This window comes from Harpia harpyja, chromosome Z (assembly GCF_026419915.1).
Source record: "Harpia harpyja isolate bHarHar1 chromosome Z, bHarHar1 primary haplotype, whole genome shotgun sequence".
Taxonomy (NCBI): domain Eukaryota; kingdom Metazoa; phylum Chordata; class Aves; order Accipitriformes; family Accipitridae; genus Harpia; species Harpia harpyja.
Window position 1 is genome coordinate 97,936,326 of NC_068969.1, and position 19,405 is coordinate 97,955,730.

General features: G+C 42.5%; 1 protein-coding gene across 1 annotated transcript; it reads right to left on the reverse strand.

Annotated features, from left to right (window-relative positions):
• Positions 1-584: 584 nt before the first annotated feature.
• On the reverse strand, positions 585-19,096 carry SNX18 (sorting nexin 18). Its single transcript, XM_052778412.1, has 2 exons — positions 17,489-19,096; positions 585-3,472 (listed from the first exon to the last, which is right to left on the reverse strand). The coding sequence occupies exons 1-2, from the start codon at positions 19,059-19,061 to the stop codon at positions 3,219-3,221; spliced, it is 1,827 nt and encodes a 608-aa protein (XP_052634372.1). The 5' UTR covers positions 19,062-19,096; the 3' UTR covers positions 585-3,218.
• Positions 19,097-19,405: the final 309 nt, after the last annotated feature.

Below are 19,405 nucleotides of genomic sequence, written 5' to 3' on the forward strand. Positions count from 1 at the left end.
AGGCAGTTGATTAACATTTTCTAAAAACATACCAATTTTACATGCAACGTATTCTTCCATTTTGAGGTTTTTTTTAGATTTTGTTGGCACTTGTCTTGAAAGCTTCATAACCACATAATTTTCCTACTGATCGCTCTAAGATGGGTCTTACAACACTTTTAAATCAAGCGTACCATGTCATTGGACCCTGAAACTGGCAGAGAATCTAGAAAACATGCATAAGTCATAAACAGAGGCAACTCTTCTCTGCAAGTATCAGACAACAAAAAGGCTAGAAAACAAACTGATCTCATCATTTTAGCAGGTTCTTAATTTCTAAATGAAACCCTACAATTTGAATAAAAACATTATTCACACTCCACTTGCTGGTGATTCTCAGTAGATATATTCCCCTGATGGGTTAATTCCACAGTTTTCATTGGATTCAACACTTTAACAGAAACCAATACCTCAGTGGGTCTTCCTGAAGCTTTCAGTTCAACCTCCCTAACACCCAACAAGCATACCAGATACTTAACTACTTGTCAATGCAAAAATTGTAATGCACCAAAACCAAATTACAGGAATGGAATAAAACAAAGGCATTAACATTATACTATAGAGCTAATTTGCTCTCCTCCGCATTTATTTATTTAAAAGGATTCTGTTAGATTTCCTTTGATGCTTCCAAAGTCCCACACAATATACATTCACTTTATTGTAGAGTACATTCGGATCTCAGACCACACCATCCAGTAGTCCATCAGTCATGAGTGGTCAATGTCATACTTGTTCCAAATAAAATTAAAACCGTAGTTCTCGCATAGTGCAGTAAGCATTAATGGAGTTCAGGCTCCCTACATCAGTTTAACTCAAACTCTATAATAAATGAGGAAAAAGGGAAGATGCTAATAATATGAATGCAGAGTTGAACCTTCCTGAACTCTGCAACCATTCAGATCCAGGATTCCAGTCAAGATTTTTCGGTACATCAAGTTTAACTAATTAGCACTCCCACTTTTCCTCCACCCCAAAAATTCACAAATGAGAAAGTAAGGTGAAGGCCATGACAGTTTATTTGGGAACACTGTACCTGTCTGATAATGTTGTATGTATGCATATCACAGCTTATCTTCCTCCTGGATATGTACATGTTGTTAACACTAACCTCCTAGAATACATCATCTGGACCAAGATCAATTTCTGAACAGGTCTTAATACCTCCACGTAGAATTAGTTTGATTGTAGTCTGATCTAATTACTGCAAAGACATTTAATAAAACAGTATCTGGCTTAAGCAAACATAATCCATGGAACTCAGCTCAAACCTAGCTCATCACTATCTCACATAATTAGATGACATATGGGAAGCTGGAGTACTGCTGTGAAGAGCTGTTAGTGGAAGTGGTGAGTTTTGAATGTAGAACAAGACACCATGAGGAAGATAAAGAGCAACTCAGCCCTATGACTATGGTCCTTATTTTATGGTCAACCCTGTTGTTTGCAGCATTCTTTAATAGCCTGGAAATAGTCTTTCCTCACTGATTGTCCTTTCTTTTACAAATACTGGTTTTTTCTTCTTTGTTATTCTGTATTTTACTTCTTTGGGTATGTATGAGAAGCACTGCCAAACACAACCTGCGCAAAATAGCAATCTCCAAGCATTTGTGGATGAATCTTAAAACTAAAACTACATTCTCACATTCATTCCTCTAAAACAGGTGTGGGGTTAAGCTACAGAAGCACACATGATCGAGCAAAAGAACTGCACATTTCTGCTGCACAGGTGAGGAATGATTTGTACTTAAATGTAACTGTTGCTTAACTTCCTTCTCCAGGCTTTCATTTGTTTAAGCTATCTTTGATTAATTTAATTCAAAACAAAAAAGTAAACATTTTGCTTCCTTGGAAGGTTTTGTTATTTTAGTTTCGGAGAAAAAAGATAGGATCAATAAACCCCCTCTTTCATACTGACCTATAAGAAGGAAACCAACAGGTAAGAAACACAGACTTCAGACTTAATTCAAGGGAAATAAGCCAGAAAACTCTTTAAAAGATAGTGTTTAGATATATATAAATGCACCCTGCTTGTCAAAAATATTTATACAAAAATTAAGACAATTGTTAATTCTTGAGTGTTACAAACATAAAAATGCCACCTGTTTTCCAAGTCAGTTCAGCCAAGACTTATTTCAGATCATATATATTACTGAACATCCCTGAAAACTTGTAACTTAGTAAACTAATGAATCACAGTGGAGTTTCAACTCAGACAACTGGCAATGTAGATGCAAGTCTGAAGTTAAACTGAATCAGCAACTGAAAAATAAGCAGATAATTTCAAACTTAAAAAAAATGTTCCAGCCGCATAGCTTGTATTAATATCCCCTTGATACATATAATTTTTATTAGGCTAGCTCTTCAAATTTCCACTCACAGTAATGCTATATACTAAAAAAAAAACAAAAAACCAAACCTCACTGTATTACTCATTTCGGAAAGGGAATTAAGTGGCGTATTTTTGTATATGTGCTTAACATCCCAGTACATGTAACAAGTAGTCTCCACTTTCAGGGAAAGTGTAAATAGATTTAAGTTCTCCTTTTTGAGCCAACATTTGTTGTAAGACAGTACTTGCTGTGCAAACTGGATGGCAGCTGATTTTTTTCCAATCAATGTGAGGTTTCATAATCAGTTTCTGTCATAGGCATCAACCCTTCATTCATTCAATCATAAAAATGTGACTTACTAGAAAAGGAAAAATAGAGTCTAAAGGCACAGAATCACATAGCTGCTCTAGTAGGAGTCTGTAAACAGAGAATCATTTGAATTTAGGAAACCCAAATCTAGGAAAGTAAAAAGGCATCTGAAGCAGGCTTTTATCTAGCCAACTTCCTTAAAGACCCAAAGAGTTTTGAGGTCTACAAAGTATGCACTAAAATACCATATTTCAAAAAGCAATAAGGCAAATAGTATACTCATTATTCCAAAAAAGTTACAATGGTAGTGTAGGCATACACAGTATAACTTAGTTACAATGCGTGGTACTGTTTCTACTACATAGCCCTATAACTGTTTCCTTTCTACATAATTGGAGATTAAACTGGGGTTCCAGGTGAACAAAACCATCCTTGTACCACCGTCTACCACTGGCAAGAGTTCTTCAGCAGCAGCAGCATTTGCTTTGCTGCCTGGGTCATGTTCATTCTGAGGGAAGTCCACAAATCAAAGATCAGAGATTAAACACTGTCATACTTGTGAAGAGCTTCTTCTAGTTTTTGTGTCACTTTTTGAAAAAAGAGTATTTGCTGTTGCAAGAAATGCTGCATCTGTGATTTAAAGTCCCTCACACGAATTTTGTGGAAATGATTAATTTCTGCTAGGGTCGCAAAAGAAATAATGTTACAGCGTTCTTGAATGCCCTCAGCTTTTTGCAGCTCCATCTTCCCCTCTTCCACATGCCGCTTACTCTCCTTTACTTTGGTAAGGGCTCCTGTGTAAAGAACAAAACAAAACAGTTGAACTGTGAGGACAATGTAGACTCGACTACTGTACTTTAACAAGTGATTTAATAACAACAAGGATTTGTATAAGGCTCATTGTAAACCTATTTATATGTGTGCTTATATATAGATGAATGAAAAGGAATAAAATAAAAGCTTTTTCATATAAAAAAAAAATCACAGAACAGTGATTCTTGTTTAAAAAAACCCCCACTTTTTAAAGGCTGTAGCTTGCAGAGGTTAGTAAAACATGCCTATTTCACAATCTTAAAAATCAGATGGTGTCCTTCAGAGAATAACTGATAAATGTACCAGTAGTGGGAAAAAATGAAAGCACTAGAAAACTAGTCAGATCAATTTAAGCCTACATAAACATCAGAAAAATAACCTCATTAAGAAATTGGACTTAGTGAAACATCACTTTTCCCAATCTTCGTGAAATGTCAAAAGGAGAACTGAATATGTAAAATCTTGCCATACCATTCTGCTTTTACACTACAGATATCCCCAAATTAATTATTGAGTACTAGAGAATCTAAAAGCTTATTTCAAAGTGGCACGTGTCCAGGTAGACCTAACGCAGTCTTGTAAGAGCTAGAAGAAAAACACAGCGAAAGAATTGACAGTCCTCCTTCTCCAAATAGCTAATTAAAGCACTCACATCCTACAAAAATGAAGTATCACGCAGAACAGACCTACCCAAAGCAGACTCATATAATGACAGAATACCAAGATACATCTTAAGACATTCATTTTCTTGGACTCAATTACCCATAGAGCACCTTCTTTGCCTTAAATATTACATACATACTTTATTCTTATAACTAAAACCAATCAGACCAATACAGCTTTTATCTTCTCACAAGTTGTAAGTGATAGGACATTTTTCACATCCTTTACAATCACACTTAAGTTACTTGGTCCTTCACCTATTTGTAATGTCTTAACTCTTTCCTTTCAGATTACCCTTCTTACCATACACATGACTACAGTTCAGTGATGCGACTCCCTTTACATTGCCTTGAAGAAATGCTTTTCTGGACTCCCTACAGTGACACTAGGCAACAAGCTAACAGAGAAACCTCTCTGCCTATATATTCCAGAGGGACAACCTCCAATCTGTCTGCTGGGGGAGCAGGTTTGTCTTCTCATTAGCCTGAATCCACACATGTAGTAAACACCATTAAACAGTAAAAACGCAGTTCATCAGCAGTAACGCTATCTTGTGTCCTTTCCTTCCTATGCCTGTTTTAACAAGCCATTTCAAACGTGCCTCCCCCCAGTGCCCTGACACATCTCTGCAATTCAGATCTGGAGCATGACCTTGTGCCTGGACACATCTGTCTTTGCTGCATGCACAGCGGGTTGGGATGCAACTGGGGAGCACGGCTGCTGCTCGCTGCATTTTGTTCAGGCACTTCTCATGTTCCTCTGCCTGCTGTGGCTCATCCCCCGCCCATCTCCAACCCCTTACCAGGCAGTCAGGTAGAATGTAGGGTCAAGGTACACTCTTACTAGGAGCAAGTTAAAATATCAGGATTTGGCAGGCTTGGGGAAAAAGACTTTGTTGCATTTTTGAAATGAAATGGGAGTTGTGTCTTGGAATTCCTAAGATCAGAGAAGCATATATAACTTTCCTCTGTTCAACTTCTACCACCACCTTCTTAGGTGTTGTAGGGGATGTTTTTAATTGCAGTCAGTCAGAAAATACCTCCTCTGTTATCAGTACTTTTTCTGCTTAATTTGCATTTAAGCTGTGCTGTATGTGGTTATCTCCTGTCTGCAGCCCTGGTATGAGCTCTCAGTCATGAGCATATGATATTCCCCTCTGGTGTGGCATCCTTGCAGAAAGACCATAAGAAAGATTTTCCCTTTCTTTTTTGAACTGTGGCAGGGACGTTATTAAGAAGGTAAGCATAGACCGCAGGCTGCGTGGCTGAGGACACTGTTATTTGAGTGGCAGAGGCCGTGCTCTGAACGAGTGCTCCAAAGAGCTGCCCAAAGGCCAAGGGCAGTGGCTCTCCTGGGGGGCTGAGAGGTGGTGGCAGGGCTCCACACCTCCCTGGCCCCCATGGCATGCTGGCATGGTGGCTAAGTGATTGGCATTGACTGCTTCAACTGATAGACCTCATCCTCTCTAGCCTGGCCCAAAAAAACACCACCGAAAAGCTTTTTCCACAGGCAGTGGTGCCAGCAGTGGGACTGTGCCAGAAGATCTGTATTTTCTCCTCTAAGGAGTGAGGAATCTGTGAGGTAGGGCATGATCTGAAAAATATTTAATCCCTTCTTCTGCAAAAAGGACGCTTCTTTCAACAAAAACCAGGCTTAGCAAAAATTTTGTCTGCATTCTGTGGGCATGGCAGGAATCCATGCACGGCTGTGAAAAACTGAAATTTGGGACTTACTGGAAGCCAGATGGAGCTGGTTAAATAAACATGACAACTCTTCAGTTGTGATGTGGGAAACAGCTTTAGATGTTATTTCTAGAATGACCAAACTGGAAGAAAAATACTGAAATTTACAGTATCAGCAGCTAAAAGCATAACTAAGCTCTGGAGCATGAATAATCTTAAAATTATTTTACATCAATAAAAAACATACATTACCAAACACTAAAGCCCTCCAGACTAGACATATCATGCATTATGCATTTTTTGCCACTGAAAAAAACCCAGGAAGATATACAATTAGGGAAAGGAATTCAAGGGGAAAACTTGCAACCGTTAACACTGCTCTCTTAATGCACATGGATTCATACTGGTCCTATAGTAGAATTTCCGTTAAAACCTAGACAGACCACAACTGGACATCAGCAATATATGACAAAAGCTTACACATATGCTTAAGTACAAACTTGCTTGTTTTTCTGAAGTGCCTTTAAATGCAGTGTTGAATTATTAGTAAAACAATTAATCTTAAAATAACTTAATAGAGGAAAATTTTAGCTTATTTTAGGACAAAGAACCTTCCCCAAACACACAGAAAAAAAACCCATGTGCTTTATTTTAAGAAGCAAATGATAATTTGTTGTAAAATGTCATTTTTAATTTGTTCAGCATCTACTGAAGTTTGCAAGACTTAGTTTAGTAAATCTTAGGAAAAAGTGTTGTTACTTTGCATGTCTTTGCAATAACATACCATATTTCAGCCCAAATTTTCTCTAAATACTTCTCCATAGCCTACAGCACTTGTATTTTAATCTACATGAGCAAAACTCTGAGCCAGAGGAGAGATTCATTGATGTCAAGGGTGCAATGATCCATGCAGGTTTCTAATGGCGAAAGGGGGGAGGAGGACAAGGTGAGGGAATTGGGGAGCAGAGAGCAGCCCCTTATGTGCACCCCTGCTTGAAAACAAGGGTCTTGCTCAGAGATGCCCACGTATGGGACAGGTCCCATGGTAACCTCTAATGCCTCCCAGCCTGCAACTTCTAACCTATTTCACCCCAGGCTGTACACTGTGAACTCCCCCACCTCCATCCTCACTAATCTATCCGTTTCCCTGAGCACCTAATCCAGCACCTCCCAGCACCCACTGCCACCCTCGTAGGCTGTTGAGGCTGAGCAAGTCCCTCCAGTCTAAGTACACCTGCAGAAACACCTCCTGGTTTCTGAATTTAATGATGTGAACATCACCATTGGTTTGGACAACCCCCAGAAGCAAGATGTATTTAAAAACAAAAGCAGAATTACGGCAGCCCTAGAAAAGGCTAACACACATTTTAGGGAAAAGAAATTAAAGGAGCCACCTCCTAATGCATATTAGCTCAAGGAAACCTCCTGCTGAATACATGTCTGGGATAAATACCCACCAATGCACTGTTCCCAGATGGATGGAATACATAAAAATAAATTCTTGGGTTTTTTTAGCTCCAGCTCTACAGATTCTGTAAAATCTTGCCCACACATTTAAAGTTTCTCGTCCAATGAAAAGACCTTCTGTCAAGACATCATGTTCCAGTGATCAGGACTAGCTTTCAAACGCCGAAGAGGGCCTGGATCAAAGATGCTGCAAAAAGTTGTGCTACATCTATTTCTGTTCTTAAAGGTGGGGAAAAGCAGATGTGAATGCTGGTTTTCATTGCCCAAAGCCTGGTGTTAAACAGACAGTGGTGCTCACTGCATGCTGTTAAGGGCATAAGAGAAACTCGCAGGTTTCAATAGTTGTTTTGAAGTATGAGATTAGACAACACAAGACAATATAAACACATTTAACAAGGGACATGTGTAGTAATGTGCTAGCAGCCAAGACGACAAGGACAATGTAAAATTCCTGCTAGAAATAAATACTTCCAAGCTGTAAAACACACAATGCAAACAGCAATTTAAATGCGTGCTGAGGAGTTACCAGGAAAAAAAGCAGTGTATTGAGTCAGTAAGCTGGCCATGCAAACGTGAGGTTGCAATGAGGCAGGAAGTCATACACATTCAGGAAAATGAAATAAAATAAAGAATTCTTGAACCTGAGAGCACTCAGGTTTGGGTCAGCTGATGTATTTTCATTTCACCTGCAGTTTTATTACACTAATAATTGATTTGAGATTGTGTAAAGAGTCAACCAAGGGTGGGTTTGAATCAGTACTTGAAATTATATTCGCTCTCCCTCCACACTGTAAATATGCGTATATACCTGTAAACCCATGCTGATGTGTATGTGTCTCCAAGCCCTCCAACTGCATGGTACGGTCAGCCTACCAGCAGCTGGCCCTACACTGGTTCTTCACACTTAGTGTACATGACACAAGTCCAAGTTGCAGCCTGCAATGTGTCAAGAACGTAAAAGTTTTGGGACTCACCTCATGAAGACTGCAATCAAGACTGCTCTTCACTTAACTCCTTTGTCTCACTTGACACCAAGTCTGCCCTGCACCTGCCAGCACACGCAATCAGAAGCTGATGAAGAGCAGTTACTGCTAAGGGTGTACCATCTCCCCACTGCCCCATTTCCATCTCTTCTCAAAGCACCCGAACACCAGCTTTGGAGCGTTGCATACAGCAGTCAGGAGTGAAACATCAGCTGTGTCTGAAGCTACTAATCCAAATAAAGACAAGCCGAGAGAAAGGGAATTCTTTGGGACAGGAGCCCTTTTTGCTGTGTATTTGCACAGTGCTTACTACAGTGCACACCTGTTTCACAGCTGGGCTAGCTCGATTCTTAAAAAACACAAGCAGTAATTACTGATACTGTTCATAATGGTATCAATATTTCTGAAAAATCATTGCTGTGGCAGCAATGACTTAACTGCATACAGTAATACTGCATATGGGATGAAACAGAAAGAAGCACTGGCTCAACACTGCTAGAATACAGCACTTGAAGCAGCAGTTAACTATCTGATGAAGTCAGGGATGTCTGCAATTCACAGTCACTCTCAGGAATGTCCTTCCCCTTGATATCTTACAAAGAATGGTATTTTCTGAAATACATTTTTAATGGAGCTGCAGGAGGGTGGGAGACTGAAGCAGTGAGCTGGGTGCCTGCCCAACAGTATGCGCTGCTCCTCACGTTACAGCTCTTTGCCCTTTCCTGGCTGGCTCCGGCACTGCCAGGAGGGAGGTGGGCACGGGGCAGCACACCGCCGGGGACACTGGCTGTGCTGCAGGTGAGAAGCAGTAACCGTTCAGGGAACAGAAATGGGGCACCTGGCCACCAACTCCTCCACCACAAACCTGTACTTAGTCTATTTGTAGACCCTATTCCTAAATGATACGGAAAAGGCCAACAGCCCTAAATATGGCAGATTGGGAAAAAGTCCAAGGAGGGTGGTATTTCTGGCCTTGTCATCAGTGGTAACTGTGGCAAAACCAAAGAGTGCCATATTCTTGACCACCACCTTTGAGAAGTCCCCCAGCCAACAGGCTTCGGTGCAACAGCAAGACCTTGTGTCGAAGTCTGAAGGCTCTGCTGAGAGATGGCTCCCTCACAGGGAAGGACAGGTAGGGTTAGAGAACACTGATCTTCAAAGAAACACCCAAGTTTGACAAAGAAAATCTCCCAGCACTTGTACCTCAGAAATCTTGTGCAAATAAAATGACCTGTGCAATAAACAATTTTTCATCTTTCCATTATCAGCAATCTACAAAACAAGATTTGGTGCATTACTTACTAGAAAGTAGAACAACTGATATTTCCACACCATTCAGCTGCCCATCATATTAAATGCTCTAACCATAGGTGTGATGTGTCCTTCAAAGCATGCTATTGAAGAAAGAGCTTTGAACTAGTCCAACAACTCCCTTTGCTTTACTTTTATTACAAGGCACTGTTCTAAGATGAGACACCATCTCTAAAAAGAAGGGAAAACCCAATATATTTATGATGTTGCTTTCATCAAAGGATGCAAAAGAGAAAATGTAACTAGAAATAAGTTTCCTTGTTCCTTACCTAATGGTGAGATCATTTAAATACAGCTCTCTGCTTAAAGATTTGAAAAGGCAAACCCTGGGTAGCCCATGTGCACGTAGCAGTTTTGATCTACCCTCCTTCCGAAAGAAACAACTGTGGAGGAAACATTATCTCTAATCCAGCAGACTGCTGCCAGAAAAAGCCTATCTACATGGCCATCCCACTTACACCAGATCTAGCAAAGGTGTTGTTACGGGATGACTCAAATGACTAATCCAATAAAAAACTGCATTTGGCCTGGAGGGGAGGGAGACAGTGGCTTAGTTTTATCAATGGCTTAGTTATGTGATCCAGCTCAGCCCAGGGCTACACAATCATTAGCTCCAATACAAGGGAAGTTGCAGAAGCACCACATGAAATTACACAAAACGTGAAATCCTACTCTGACTCCTCCCCCAAACTTCCCCCTCTCAATTCAAAGTGAAATGATGAAATTGTGTGTGGCAGAATAGAGATTTTAACTACATTGACAGATTATTTGCTTAAGAATGCTCTGAGCACAGATTAACAAAAGAAGCCTACATTAAGATTCTGCAAATTCTTTACATTTTCTGGCCAAGATTTAGAATGGAAAGCAGCATAATGGGAATTTTCCTGAAATTAAAACCAGAAGACTTCTCCAGGAGAGAGTGAACTGTATAAAAGAAACGTCACAGGGAAAAAGTACCATTACAGTAATTAATGTAGGAATGACTTGTTACTTTAAAATCTGGTTTTACAGTTTTAAACAGAAAATAGCAAGTGATCTCCAACATCAAAGGCAAAATGATGAAGTCACTTGTTCTTTATGAAAGTGCCAACACAACAGAGTTTTCAAAACCAGTCTTTCTAATTCAAAGATTATACTTTTCTCCTTAAGGGTACAAAACTACTTTAACAACATACTCTTTTCCACAGTGAAAGTTAGAAATATAAAAATAAAATATATCAAATTGCAATTACTTTACTATTCCAGGGATTTTTGTACAGATACATGAAAATCGCTGTAATGCTTTTAGAATCTGCATCCTAACAAAAGTTAAAAAAGTGAGGTTTATTTTTTATTATTTTGTTGCCCATTCCTCAAAACAACCCCAGAGTAAAATAATACTATCCTATAAATCTAGGCTCATAAACTACAGTACTGTGCTAACATCTAGGTTAACATTGACTGACTGCAGGGTTATTAATGTCAGACAGAATTATTTGTTCTTCCAGTTACCCTGTTGCAAAGCTCATCGAAAGCTGTCACCCAGAGATGCATTTTTCAGTTCAAAATGAAATCACTTTCTAATCTACACAATTCAGAGACCACTAACAAATAAAACAGTCTTTGCTAGAGATTATAGAAACTTTATTAACTCTAAGCCCATCTGGGTGGTTTTAACATATACATTGATTTAATTCATTGTCTGGGTTTCGGCTGGGACAGAGTTTATTTTCTTTCTAGTAGCTGGTACAGTGCTATGTTTTGGATTTAGTATGAGAAGAATGTTGATAACACACTGATGTTTTCAGCTGTTGCTAAATAGTGTTTATACCAAGTCAAGCATTTTTCAGCTTCTCATGCCCAGCCAGCAAGAAGGCTGGAGGGGCACAAGAAGCTGTAAGGGCACACAGTCAGGGCAGCTGACCCAAACTGGCCAAAGGGATATTCCATACCATGTGATATCACATCCAGTATATAAACTGGGGGGAGTGGGAGTGGGGGGAATCGCCACTCGAGAACTAACTGGGCATAGGTTGGCAAGTGGCGAGCAATTGCATTGTGCGTCACTTGTTTTGTATATTCCAATCCTTTTATTATTGTCATTTTATTATTGTTATTATTATCATTATTAGTTTCTTCCTTTCTGTTCTACTAAACTGTTCTTATCTCAACCCATGAGTTTTACTTTTTTCTTCCCGATTCTCTCCCCCATCCCACTGGGTCGGGGGGAAGTGAGTGAGCAGCTGCACGGTGCATAGTTGCTGGCTGGGGTTAAACCACAACACCATCACACTTCTTCCTGCTCTGCTACAATAACAACCCGAAGTCACTGACAAGAACTGAACAGATTGTTTAAATGTATATAGTCCGTCACTGATTTAATGCGATTCCACTCCAAAATTTAAAGCACACTTTTCACTAGTTTTTTTTTTTTAATTTTGTTTAAATCCTCATGGCCTTCATGAAAGATATAAGCAAGACTGTGTAGAAAGCATTTGCCATTTGTTTGCTCTAGTCTGCTGATAAGACTCATGTTTTGGGGGCTAAGCCAAATGTGATTTCATTTTTTTTAATTAGAATTTTCAAATTCTGTGCTATTTGAACGAGGCAATTTAAAATAAGCAAGGTACCAGCTGGATGAGTTTATGCAGTCTGCACACATTAACTTGGCATTTTAACTGTTCAAACAAAGTCTAACAATGAAGTCATGGAAAGATGCTGGAAAGGCTGAAACATGTCCTTGTTTCGAAATTGACTTGCAAAAAAGATCGGCCAGCTTGTTTGTTTTTGATAATGTGCTTACGAAGACTTGCAAGAGGTCTATGAGCTACTTTCCATTTTCAGTCTACAAGTTCTTGTCTTCCCTGTTTGGATGGAAGTCTTCTTAGCAAGACCTGGAGTTCTCTCAGCTGCAAGAGAAGGGCAATGAACCTTTTCTCACCATCTAGATTCTTCATAAGCTTCAAGCTGAAAAGGCATTACATAGTCTTTGAAATAAAATTACTTCCTCTTTCTACAAAATAGTTTTCAATTCTTCAATATCTACACCGTCCTGCTACTCTCCAGCTGCCCACAACGTTTTCCCAGTAGACAAGGCCTTACCACCTGCGATGAGCAAGTATCTGTAAGAGCACAGGAGGTGACAATGCACTGCCTGTGGTCAAACCTACTACAGGTGTGAGCTCTGATCAAAACTTCTCCAGCCCATTGGGACTAAGTGGGAACTGTGGATAGACTTTATGGTGTGCTGTGACACGTGCTGTCTCTTCCACAGGAGGAACAGTTACACTCTTCCTCTGCTACCTGCTGTTTTTGAAAGAAAATCACTGGGGTTTTATCAGCTATGAACACAAACAGTGATCAAGAAGCAAAAAGGTCATTCAGATATTTTTAAAAATAATTCTCTTAAATCTTGGTACGCAGAGGAAACAATTGCTGCCTACATCTTAGAAAACATTTAGACCACCTTCTCAAATCTGTTTTGCAAAAATCATAACCAAAAGTTTGTCTGTCTACTGTTAACATCATAACGTTAAGAGAAAGGAGAAATCTGGAAAGCAGAGATGAAACAGCAAGTTTGTCCGTATTTCTTCCACTTTCAAGAATCACAAGAGGCCAATTATAGTAATTCCTCAAACAAAAATTGAAAGAAATCTGAAAACCCGTAACTTCTCTACTTTCACTACGCAAATACGAAGACAAGATAGCCAGACAAGCATGAGCTAGAGTACTAGTGTACACTATCTCAAATTCTCACATGCACATAAATTTTCTGAACCTGAACTTGCATGGGCCTGCAGTGAGCATTTATGTTGAAGATTATTGAAGTCAGAAGATTTCATCACTTGAGTGAAGCTCTAGCAATTAATATTTAGGAATTATTTTGCCAAGAATGCCTAGGGAATTTCCACAAGCAGACCTTAAAAACACAGAAAAGAAGGCATTATCCATTACAAATTAAGTCAGGAGGCTGCTCTTCTTCTCAAAATTAAAGCAACTGACTCTAGTAGTTCTTGAAAGATACACCAGTTCTGCAAAAGAAAATTACAAAAGTGCAGCTTAGTTTTTGAGCCTACTGAACTTAATATTCCTCTTCTATAAATGTTTTGCCAGACTAAAAAAAACCTGAATACAAGTATATTTGTCTAACATATTTGGATCTTCCACTCCAAAAAACACAAGCACGCACAGGAATACTTTCATGCAAGCACTTTAGAAGCATTTACCTATGGGGGGTTGAGGGCTATATTCATACATGTATTTGGGTGCTTAGATGCTCGAGACACCACTCTGCCATCATCTACCCCTATAGGTGCCAATTTTCCCATAATTGCTTAGTTTTCCAAACAAAACCAATAAAACAACATGTCATTTGTAAGGGATGTATGCCTTGGGGCTGATATGCTCTGTGCCAGCCTCACTGGGACTCTCAAACCAAGCGTTTCCAGATGAAAACATGGGGTTTCCAACTCAGTGCGTTCCTCACTGTAGGGCTCAATCCAACGAACCTTCAGACCTGGTCTGGAGTGCACATGAAACCGGGTAAGGTCTCTCACAAAGCGCTGACAAGTTGATCCTCAACTGGCATGTGGGACAGAAAAGTTCGAATCCTTCCTCTGTCTCTTCTGGAGCAGGAAATTTAACTCTTCCTTCCCTCACAGAAAATTCCTTAAACACTGGGTGCTCAAGATGAAGTAGGCAGAGGGAAAGGAATCTTTTAAAATCTCCTATTAAAGCTATTGCCATTTAATAAAATACTTACAATATTAATAAGAAAATAAGCAGTTTGAAAACATTCCCACAGTCCATTGGTTCACATGTTTTACGCAAGTGACCAAAATAACAACCCCTTTCTGCACACTTCAGATCATGGATGATGTCCCTAGCACAGGAGGCAGAAAGAAAGACCTGGACCCCAGAGCAATTAAAAGCACAACAGTTAACATGTTTTCCTGCTGATACACAGACAAAGCAACAGCTTTGTCTTACATGGCTTTGGTTCATAATTCTAGGAGAAAAGACAATGCCCAAAATACAGGGAAATTTTTGTCTCTGACTTAGAGATTCTCTGTCCTTGTTTTTGCAGAAGTTGCAGAAATGACTAAAAAACCCCAGACATGCAGACTTCTCAGTCCATACCACAAAACACACTTCCGAATCACATTCAGCAGCTGTTCAGCTATCTGCAGTAGAGCAAACCCACAGCAGGACAATGCAGTTGAATATTCTACCCACAGACATGGGCATGTTTTGGGCACAGCTGCCTTCATTGTTTGGTCCTTCTCAGGTCTAGGGGAATACAGAAATGGAGTCTAGAAAAGGCCTCGGTTTTTATTGCAAGTGGACAATATAGTTGCATTATGTAGAAAACAAAGGAGAACTACTCCTAACATGGCTATGTAAGCAATGCATCAATCAGGCTGCTGTTTCTGTCACTTCTAAGAGCACTTTGGGGTCATTTTACTGCACAAAGAAATTGTACACTAGAAAATGAAACACTTGAAGAAAGACACATTGACTCTATTTTTCAGATGTTCTATTATCACCAACAGATATTTGTTTAGTCTATACAGACAAACATAATTCTCAAAACTGTCAACTATTCCAGATAGTAAATTTAAAAGAAAGCTCTTGTGTCGTAAAAACACCAAGCAGTTCATATTTTCATCTGAAGTTTACAATTTGGAACTGAAAAGTTATACCATGTTACAAGTAACTCTTAAGAGTAATAAAACAGCAATATACCGGGTGTAAAAAACATCATCTTCTCAGTTTTCCTCTAGTTTGCCTGCTTTGTAACAGGAATGACAAAAACAAACACATAACCCAGTTCTAACCCTGTTCCTATCATGAACGTGGACACTCAAGAGACCAGCCTCTCAAGCCCATGCCATTTTCTGATAGCAAGTAGGTACCTGGATTAATATTGCATTGAAGGCAGTATTAGCCCAGAGGCGCTGGAGCATTAACACCTGCATGCAGACTGGCTGTACGTTTCTCCAACCAGTTCCAGGACAGTGCTCTGGCACAAAATCAACTCTATGTACGTCATGCTCATGCACTGCTCTGGTGGTAGCTCATTTAGATGAACTTTCCCTGGTTCAGCAAGGTAACCTAACCAGTAAGCACAAATTCAAGCAGAACTATAAAAGAAACAGTGTTGAGTCAAGCACATATCTTATTATTCCCAATCTTCTTTTCACAGTCTCGTCTCCAAAAATACTGCAGTGAAGAACTCTATATAGCCTTAAAGCTTGAGGATATATTATTTAAATACTATATATAGTCTGCTGATTTTTTCCACCTAATAAAAAAATCTCTCCCTTTACTTTTTTTCCAGAAGCTTACAGATAATCTCATTATTAGTTGACGACTTACTTTAAAATGCTCTACTCCCAAACGCGAGGCATTGCCAAGGCCACCCTTGTCTCCAAATCTAAAAATCCTGGAAGTTGTTATCAGAACACAATGCCACAGCAGCTAGCAGAACAACTGCTCAAACGCAAGACTGCACACTTCCCTTTTCTCTTCAATATTAAGATTGTTTAAGTTTCCACTCACAATTGTCAAGATTCGACAGCAGAATGGAAATCTGACTTTGATGCATGCCATTTTTATGAAAAGCTTACTTTCTTAAATAACAACAAATTGCGCACTTTGTACCAACTCTGTTTCCTCAGATTTTCCCAGCAATAATGCACACCTCCCGGAAGCCTGCCTTTCTGATCTGTTGAAAAAAACTCTTCCAACTCTTTTACTGTCAAACTCAAGGTACTGTTCCAGATGGAAAAACCCTGGAAATGTCACGTAAGGGCACAAAAGACTGATTGACCGTGGGTGACAATTCAAGGCCTGCCTCTTGGGATACAGAACACTGCTTATTCATCTCCAAAATAACACCCATTTCTGCAGAGTACATGTGATGTTTTCTCGGTCTCTTTTACAGCTCCAATCCCCCGCCGCGCCCGATCTTTGAGCTGAAAACTACAGGTAAGGAATATAACAGCAAAAAGAATGAATGATGGCCTAGTCTTCTCACAATGCTGAGGAATATATGAATATCATTAATTTCACAGCAGGGAGATCATCTACACACACATAGTGCTACAAACTTGTATTTCTCTGAACAAGTGTCACCGGTTATATAGCAGATGATTCTTCCATTTTTGGAGTGTCTTTCTCTCTGTTGGATCACAAAGCACCATACAAACAGCAATCTAAACCTCAGAAGCGTGTTTCAGCTCTAAAGATGCTGAAAGGGTAACAGGTGAGCAACATCTTTTTATGATAACAAGGGCAAAGGATGAACAACTCCAACTAAGAACACTGTTGCAGACCATTACTCTTTCAAAGGCCCCAAGAGATTTTAATGGGTGGCCAAACTGAGAAACCCCAGCAACTTTAAACACCTCATCTGACTGTCTGACACTGCAAAATGCACACACCACCAAGCCCACCTCAAACAAGGTGGTCAGTCGGAGGAGTACCTGCATCTTCAGATTACTTCATATTTATTATCTACTAGATCAGAGATTTAAGACACCTAACGTACATCAAAGAGTAATAGATGTTTTCATACCACTTCATTTCCAGGGTTTGTAAACAAACCCATTAATCTTTAAGGTGTCAGCAGTATAGGCAGATGTGGTTTCTTTCAGACACACAGCCAAATGCAGCAACTTCTGACCAGTAAAATTCTCAACTATGTCTAGACCTTTGGCACAGAATGAAAATTGTCACTGATGTGTTTTTTGTATTTTTAGCATCAGTTTACCTGAGTAACCACAGAAAGATTTAACGCAAGGCCAGCAAGCCAGACACAGTGCAAATTTAGCCCCTAGTCCCTACATCTGTGTGCATACCACTGATACACAAAACTTCCATCATTTCAGAAAACATGTAAGGGTGTTACCTTTCTGGACGTGGATGATGTCTGGAAAGTTAGCCAAATGCCCCTGATACAGCGCTAACAAATCCATCACAGGATCTAGGTCCTGCCGGGGCTGATCTGCAAAGAGGTCCCCAATGGCATCATACGCTTCTGCAGTGAAGGCTATGGCTTGGTTGAGGCCAGCCGAAAAGGCCTGCTGGTCCAGCTCAAACGCCTGACTGAGGCACTTAAAGGAGTGCCCCACCTTCTGGTATTCCTTCTTGAAACCAGTGACTTGTTTGCGGGCAAACTCGTTGGCGGTGTGATTAAGCTGCAGGGCACTCTCGTCCATCTTCTTCGTGAAGGCTTTGAAGCCATCCACCTGGCTTTCCACCTCCTGCAAGTCCAGGCTGGCCCCAGGGCCCACAGGGACACTGATGGTCAGGAAAAAGTTGGCACCCACCATCTCGTCCTTCTCAGCCTTGCGCTTGCCTTGTTTCCAGGCCTTCTCATCCGTGCTGGGACAGGTGAGGAAGTGCTGGAAGGCATCGCACTGAGCCAGCACAGGGTGGCTGCACATGTGGTCCATCCACCAGGCCAGGCCTTTGCGTCGTTTGGAGATGAAGTCCTCCTCAAAGCGGCCGGTGGCCTGCTTCTCCGGCAAGTGGGGCACAGAGATGACGGGGAACTTCTCGGCCAGGCGACCGTAGAGCCAGTCAAAGTGCTTGTAGCGGCGGTGCACCTGCTGCCCAGTGTGGCTGGGCACCAGCTTGTAGGCGATGTAGCTCTTCATGCCCTTGAACTTGGTCTGCTTGGTGGGGTCCTCGATGGAGCACTGGAAGGGGTAGGGGTTCTCCTGCCACTCGGGGCCCCGGGGTCCCAGCACCACACACAGCTTGTCCCCGTCCTTCACGAAGCCCGACGCCTCGCCCAGCACAAAGGCCTCCCCGCCAGACTTGACGAAGGTGGAGAAGCGGTTGAGGTTGCGGCTCACCGTGGCCGAGCTCTTGGCACTGCCACTGCCGCCGCCGCCACCGGGCGGGTGTGGGTGGCCCGCCGGGTGGCCGCCACCGCGGGAGCCCAGGGAAAGCTCGGACCGGGTGGACAGGCGATAGCGGCCAGAGGCCGCGCCGCCCGCCACCTCGTAGTCGGGGTAGGAGCTGCCCAGGGCGCCCGGCTCGTCGGCCACGGTGGAGCTGTCGTCCCAGTCGTCGTCCCAGTCGTCATCGCTGCCCTGGCTGGGCTGGTAGGAACCGCCGTAGGGCGCCGGCGGGAAGGGGTACCCGGCGGCGGCGGGGGGCAGCGGGAAGGGCTCGGGCGCCGCCGCCGGCGGGGGCTGCTGCGCCGCCGGCTTGAAGGCGGCGGGGGGCGGCAGCGGCTCGAAGCCGCCGGCGGGGAGGTTGGCGTAGCGGGCGGGCGGCGGCGGCTCGGCGGCGCGGATCACCTGCACGTAGGAGGCCGGGAAGAGGCCGCGGTCGCCGCGGCTGTTGACGCCCTCCAGCCAGCCCTCGATGTCCTGCTCGCTGCAGAGGCTCAGCACCTCGTGCTCCCGCAGCGAGATCTCCCCCGGGTTCTCCGACCTGAAGTCGTACAGCGCCCGGGCCCGCAGCGCCATGGCCCCGTCGCCCGGCCGCCCCCCGGGGCGGGGGTGGGGGTGGGGGTAGCGGTAGGGGGGGGTCCCCGCCGCCGCCGCCCCCTCACCGAACCGCGCCGCGCCGGCGGGGCTGCGGCAGGAGAGCGCCGCGGCCGCCCTCCGCCTCCGCGTCCCAGCCGGCGGGCACGCTGCCGCGGCTGGCTCCCCGGGCTCCGCTCCGCTGCGGCGCGGCAGGCTCCGAGTCCCGGCTTCACCCCGGCGGGCGAGGCAGAGCGCGGGGCCGGGCCGGCGACCGTCCCACGTCGCCAGTTTCGCTAATCCAGAGCCGAGAGGCAGGGCGGAGGAGCCGAGCGCAGAGCGGCCGC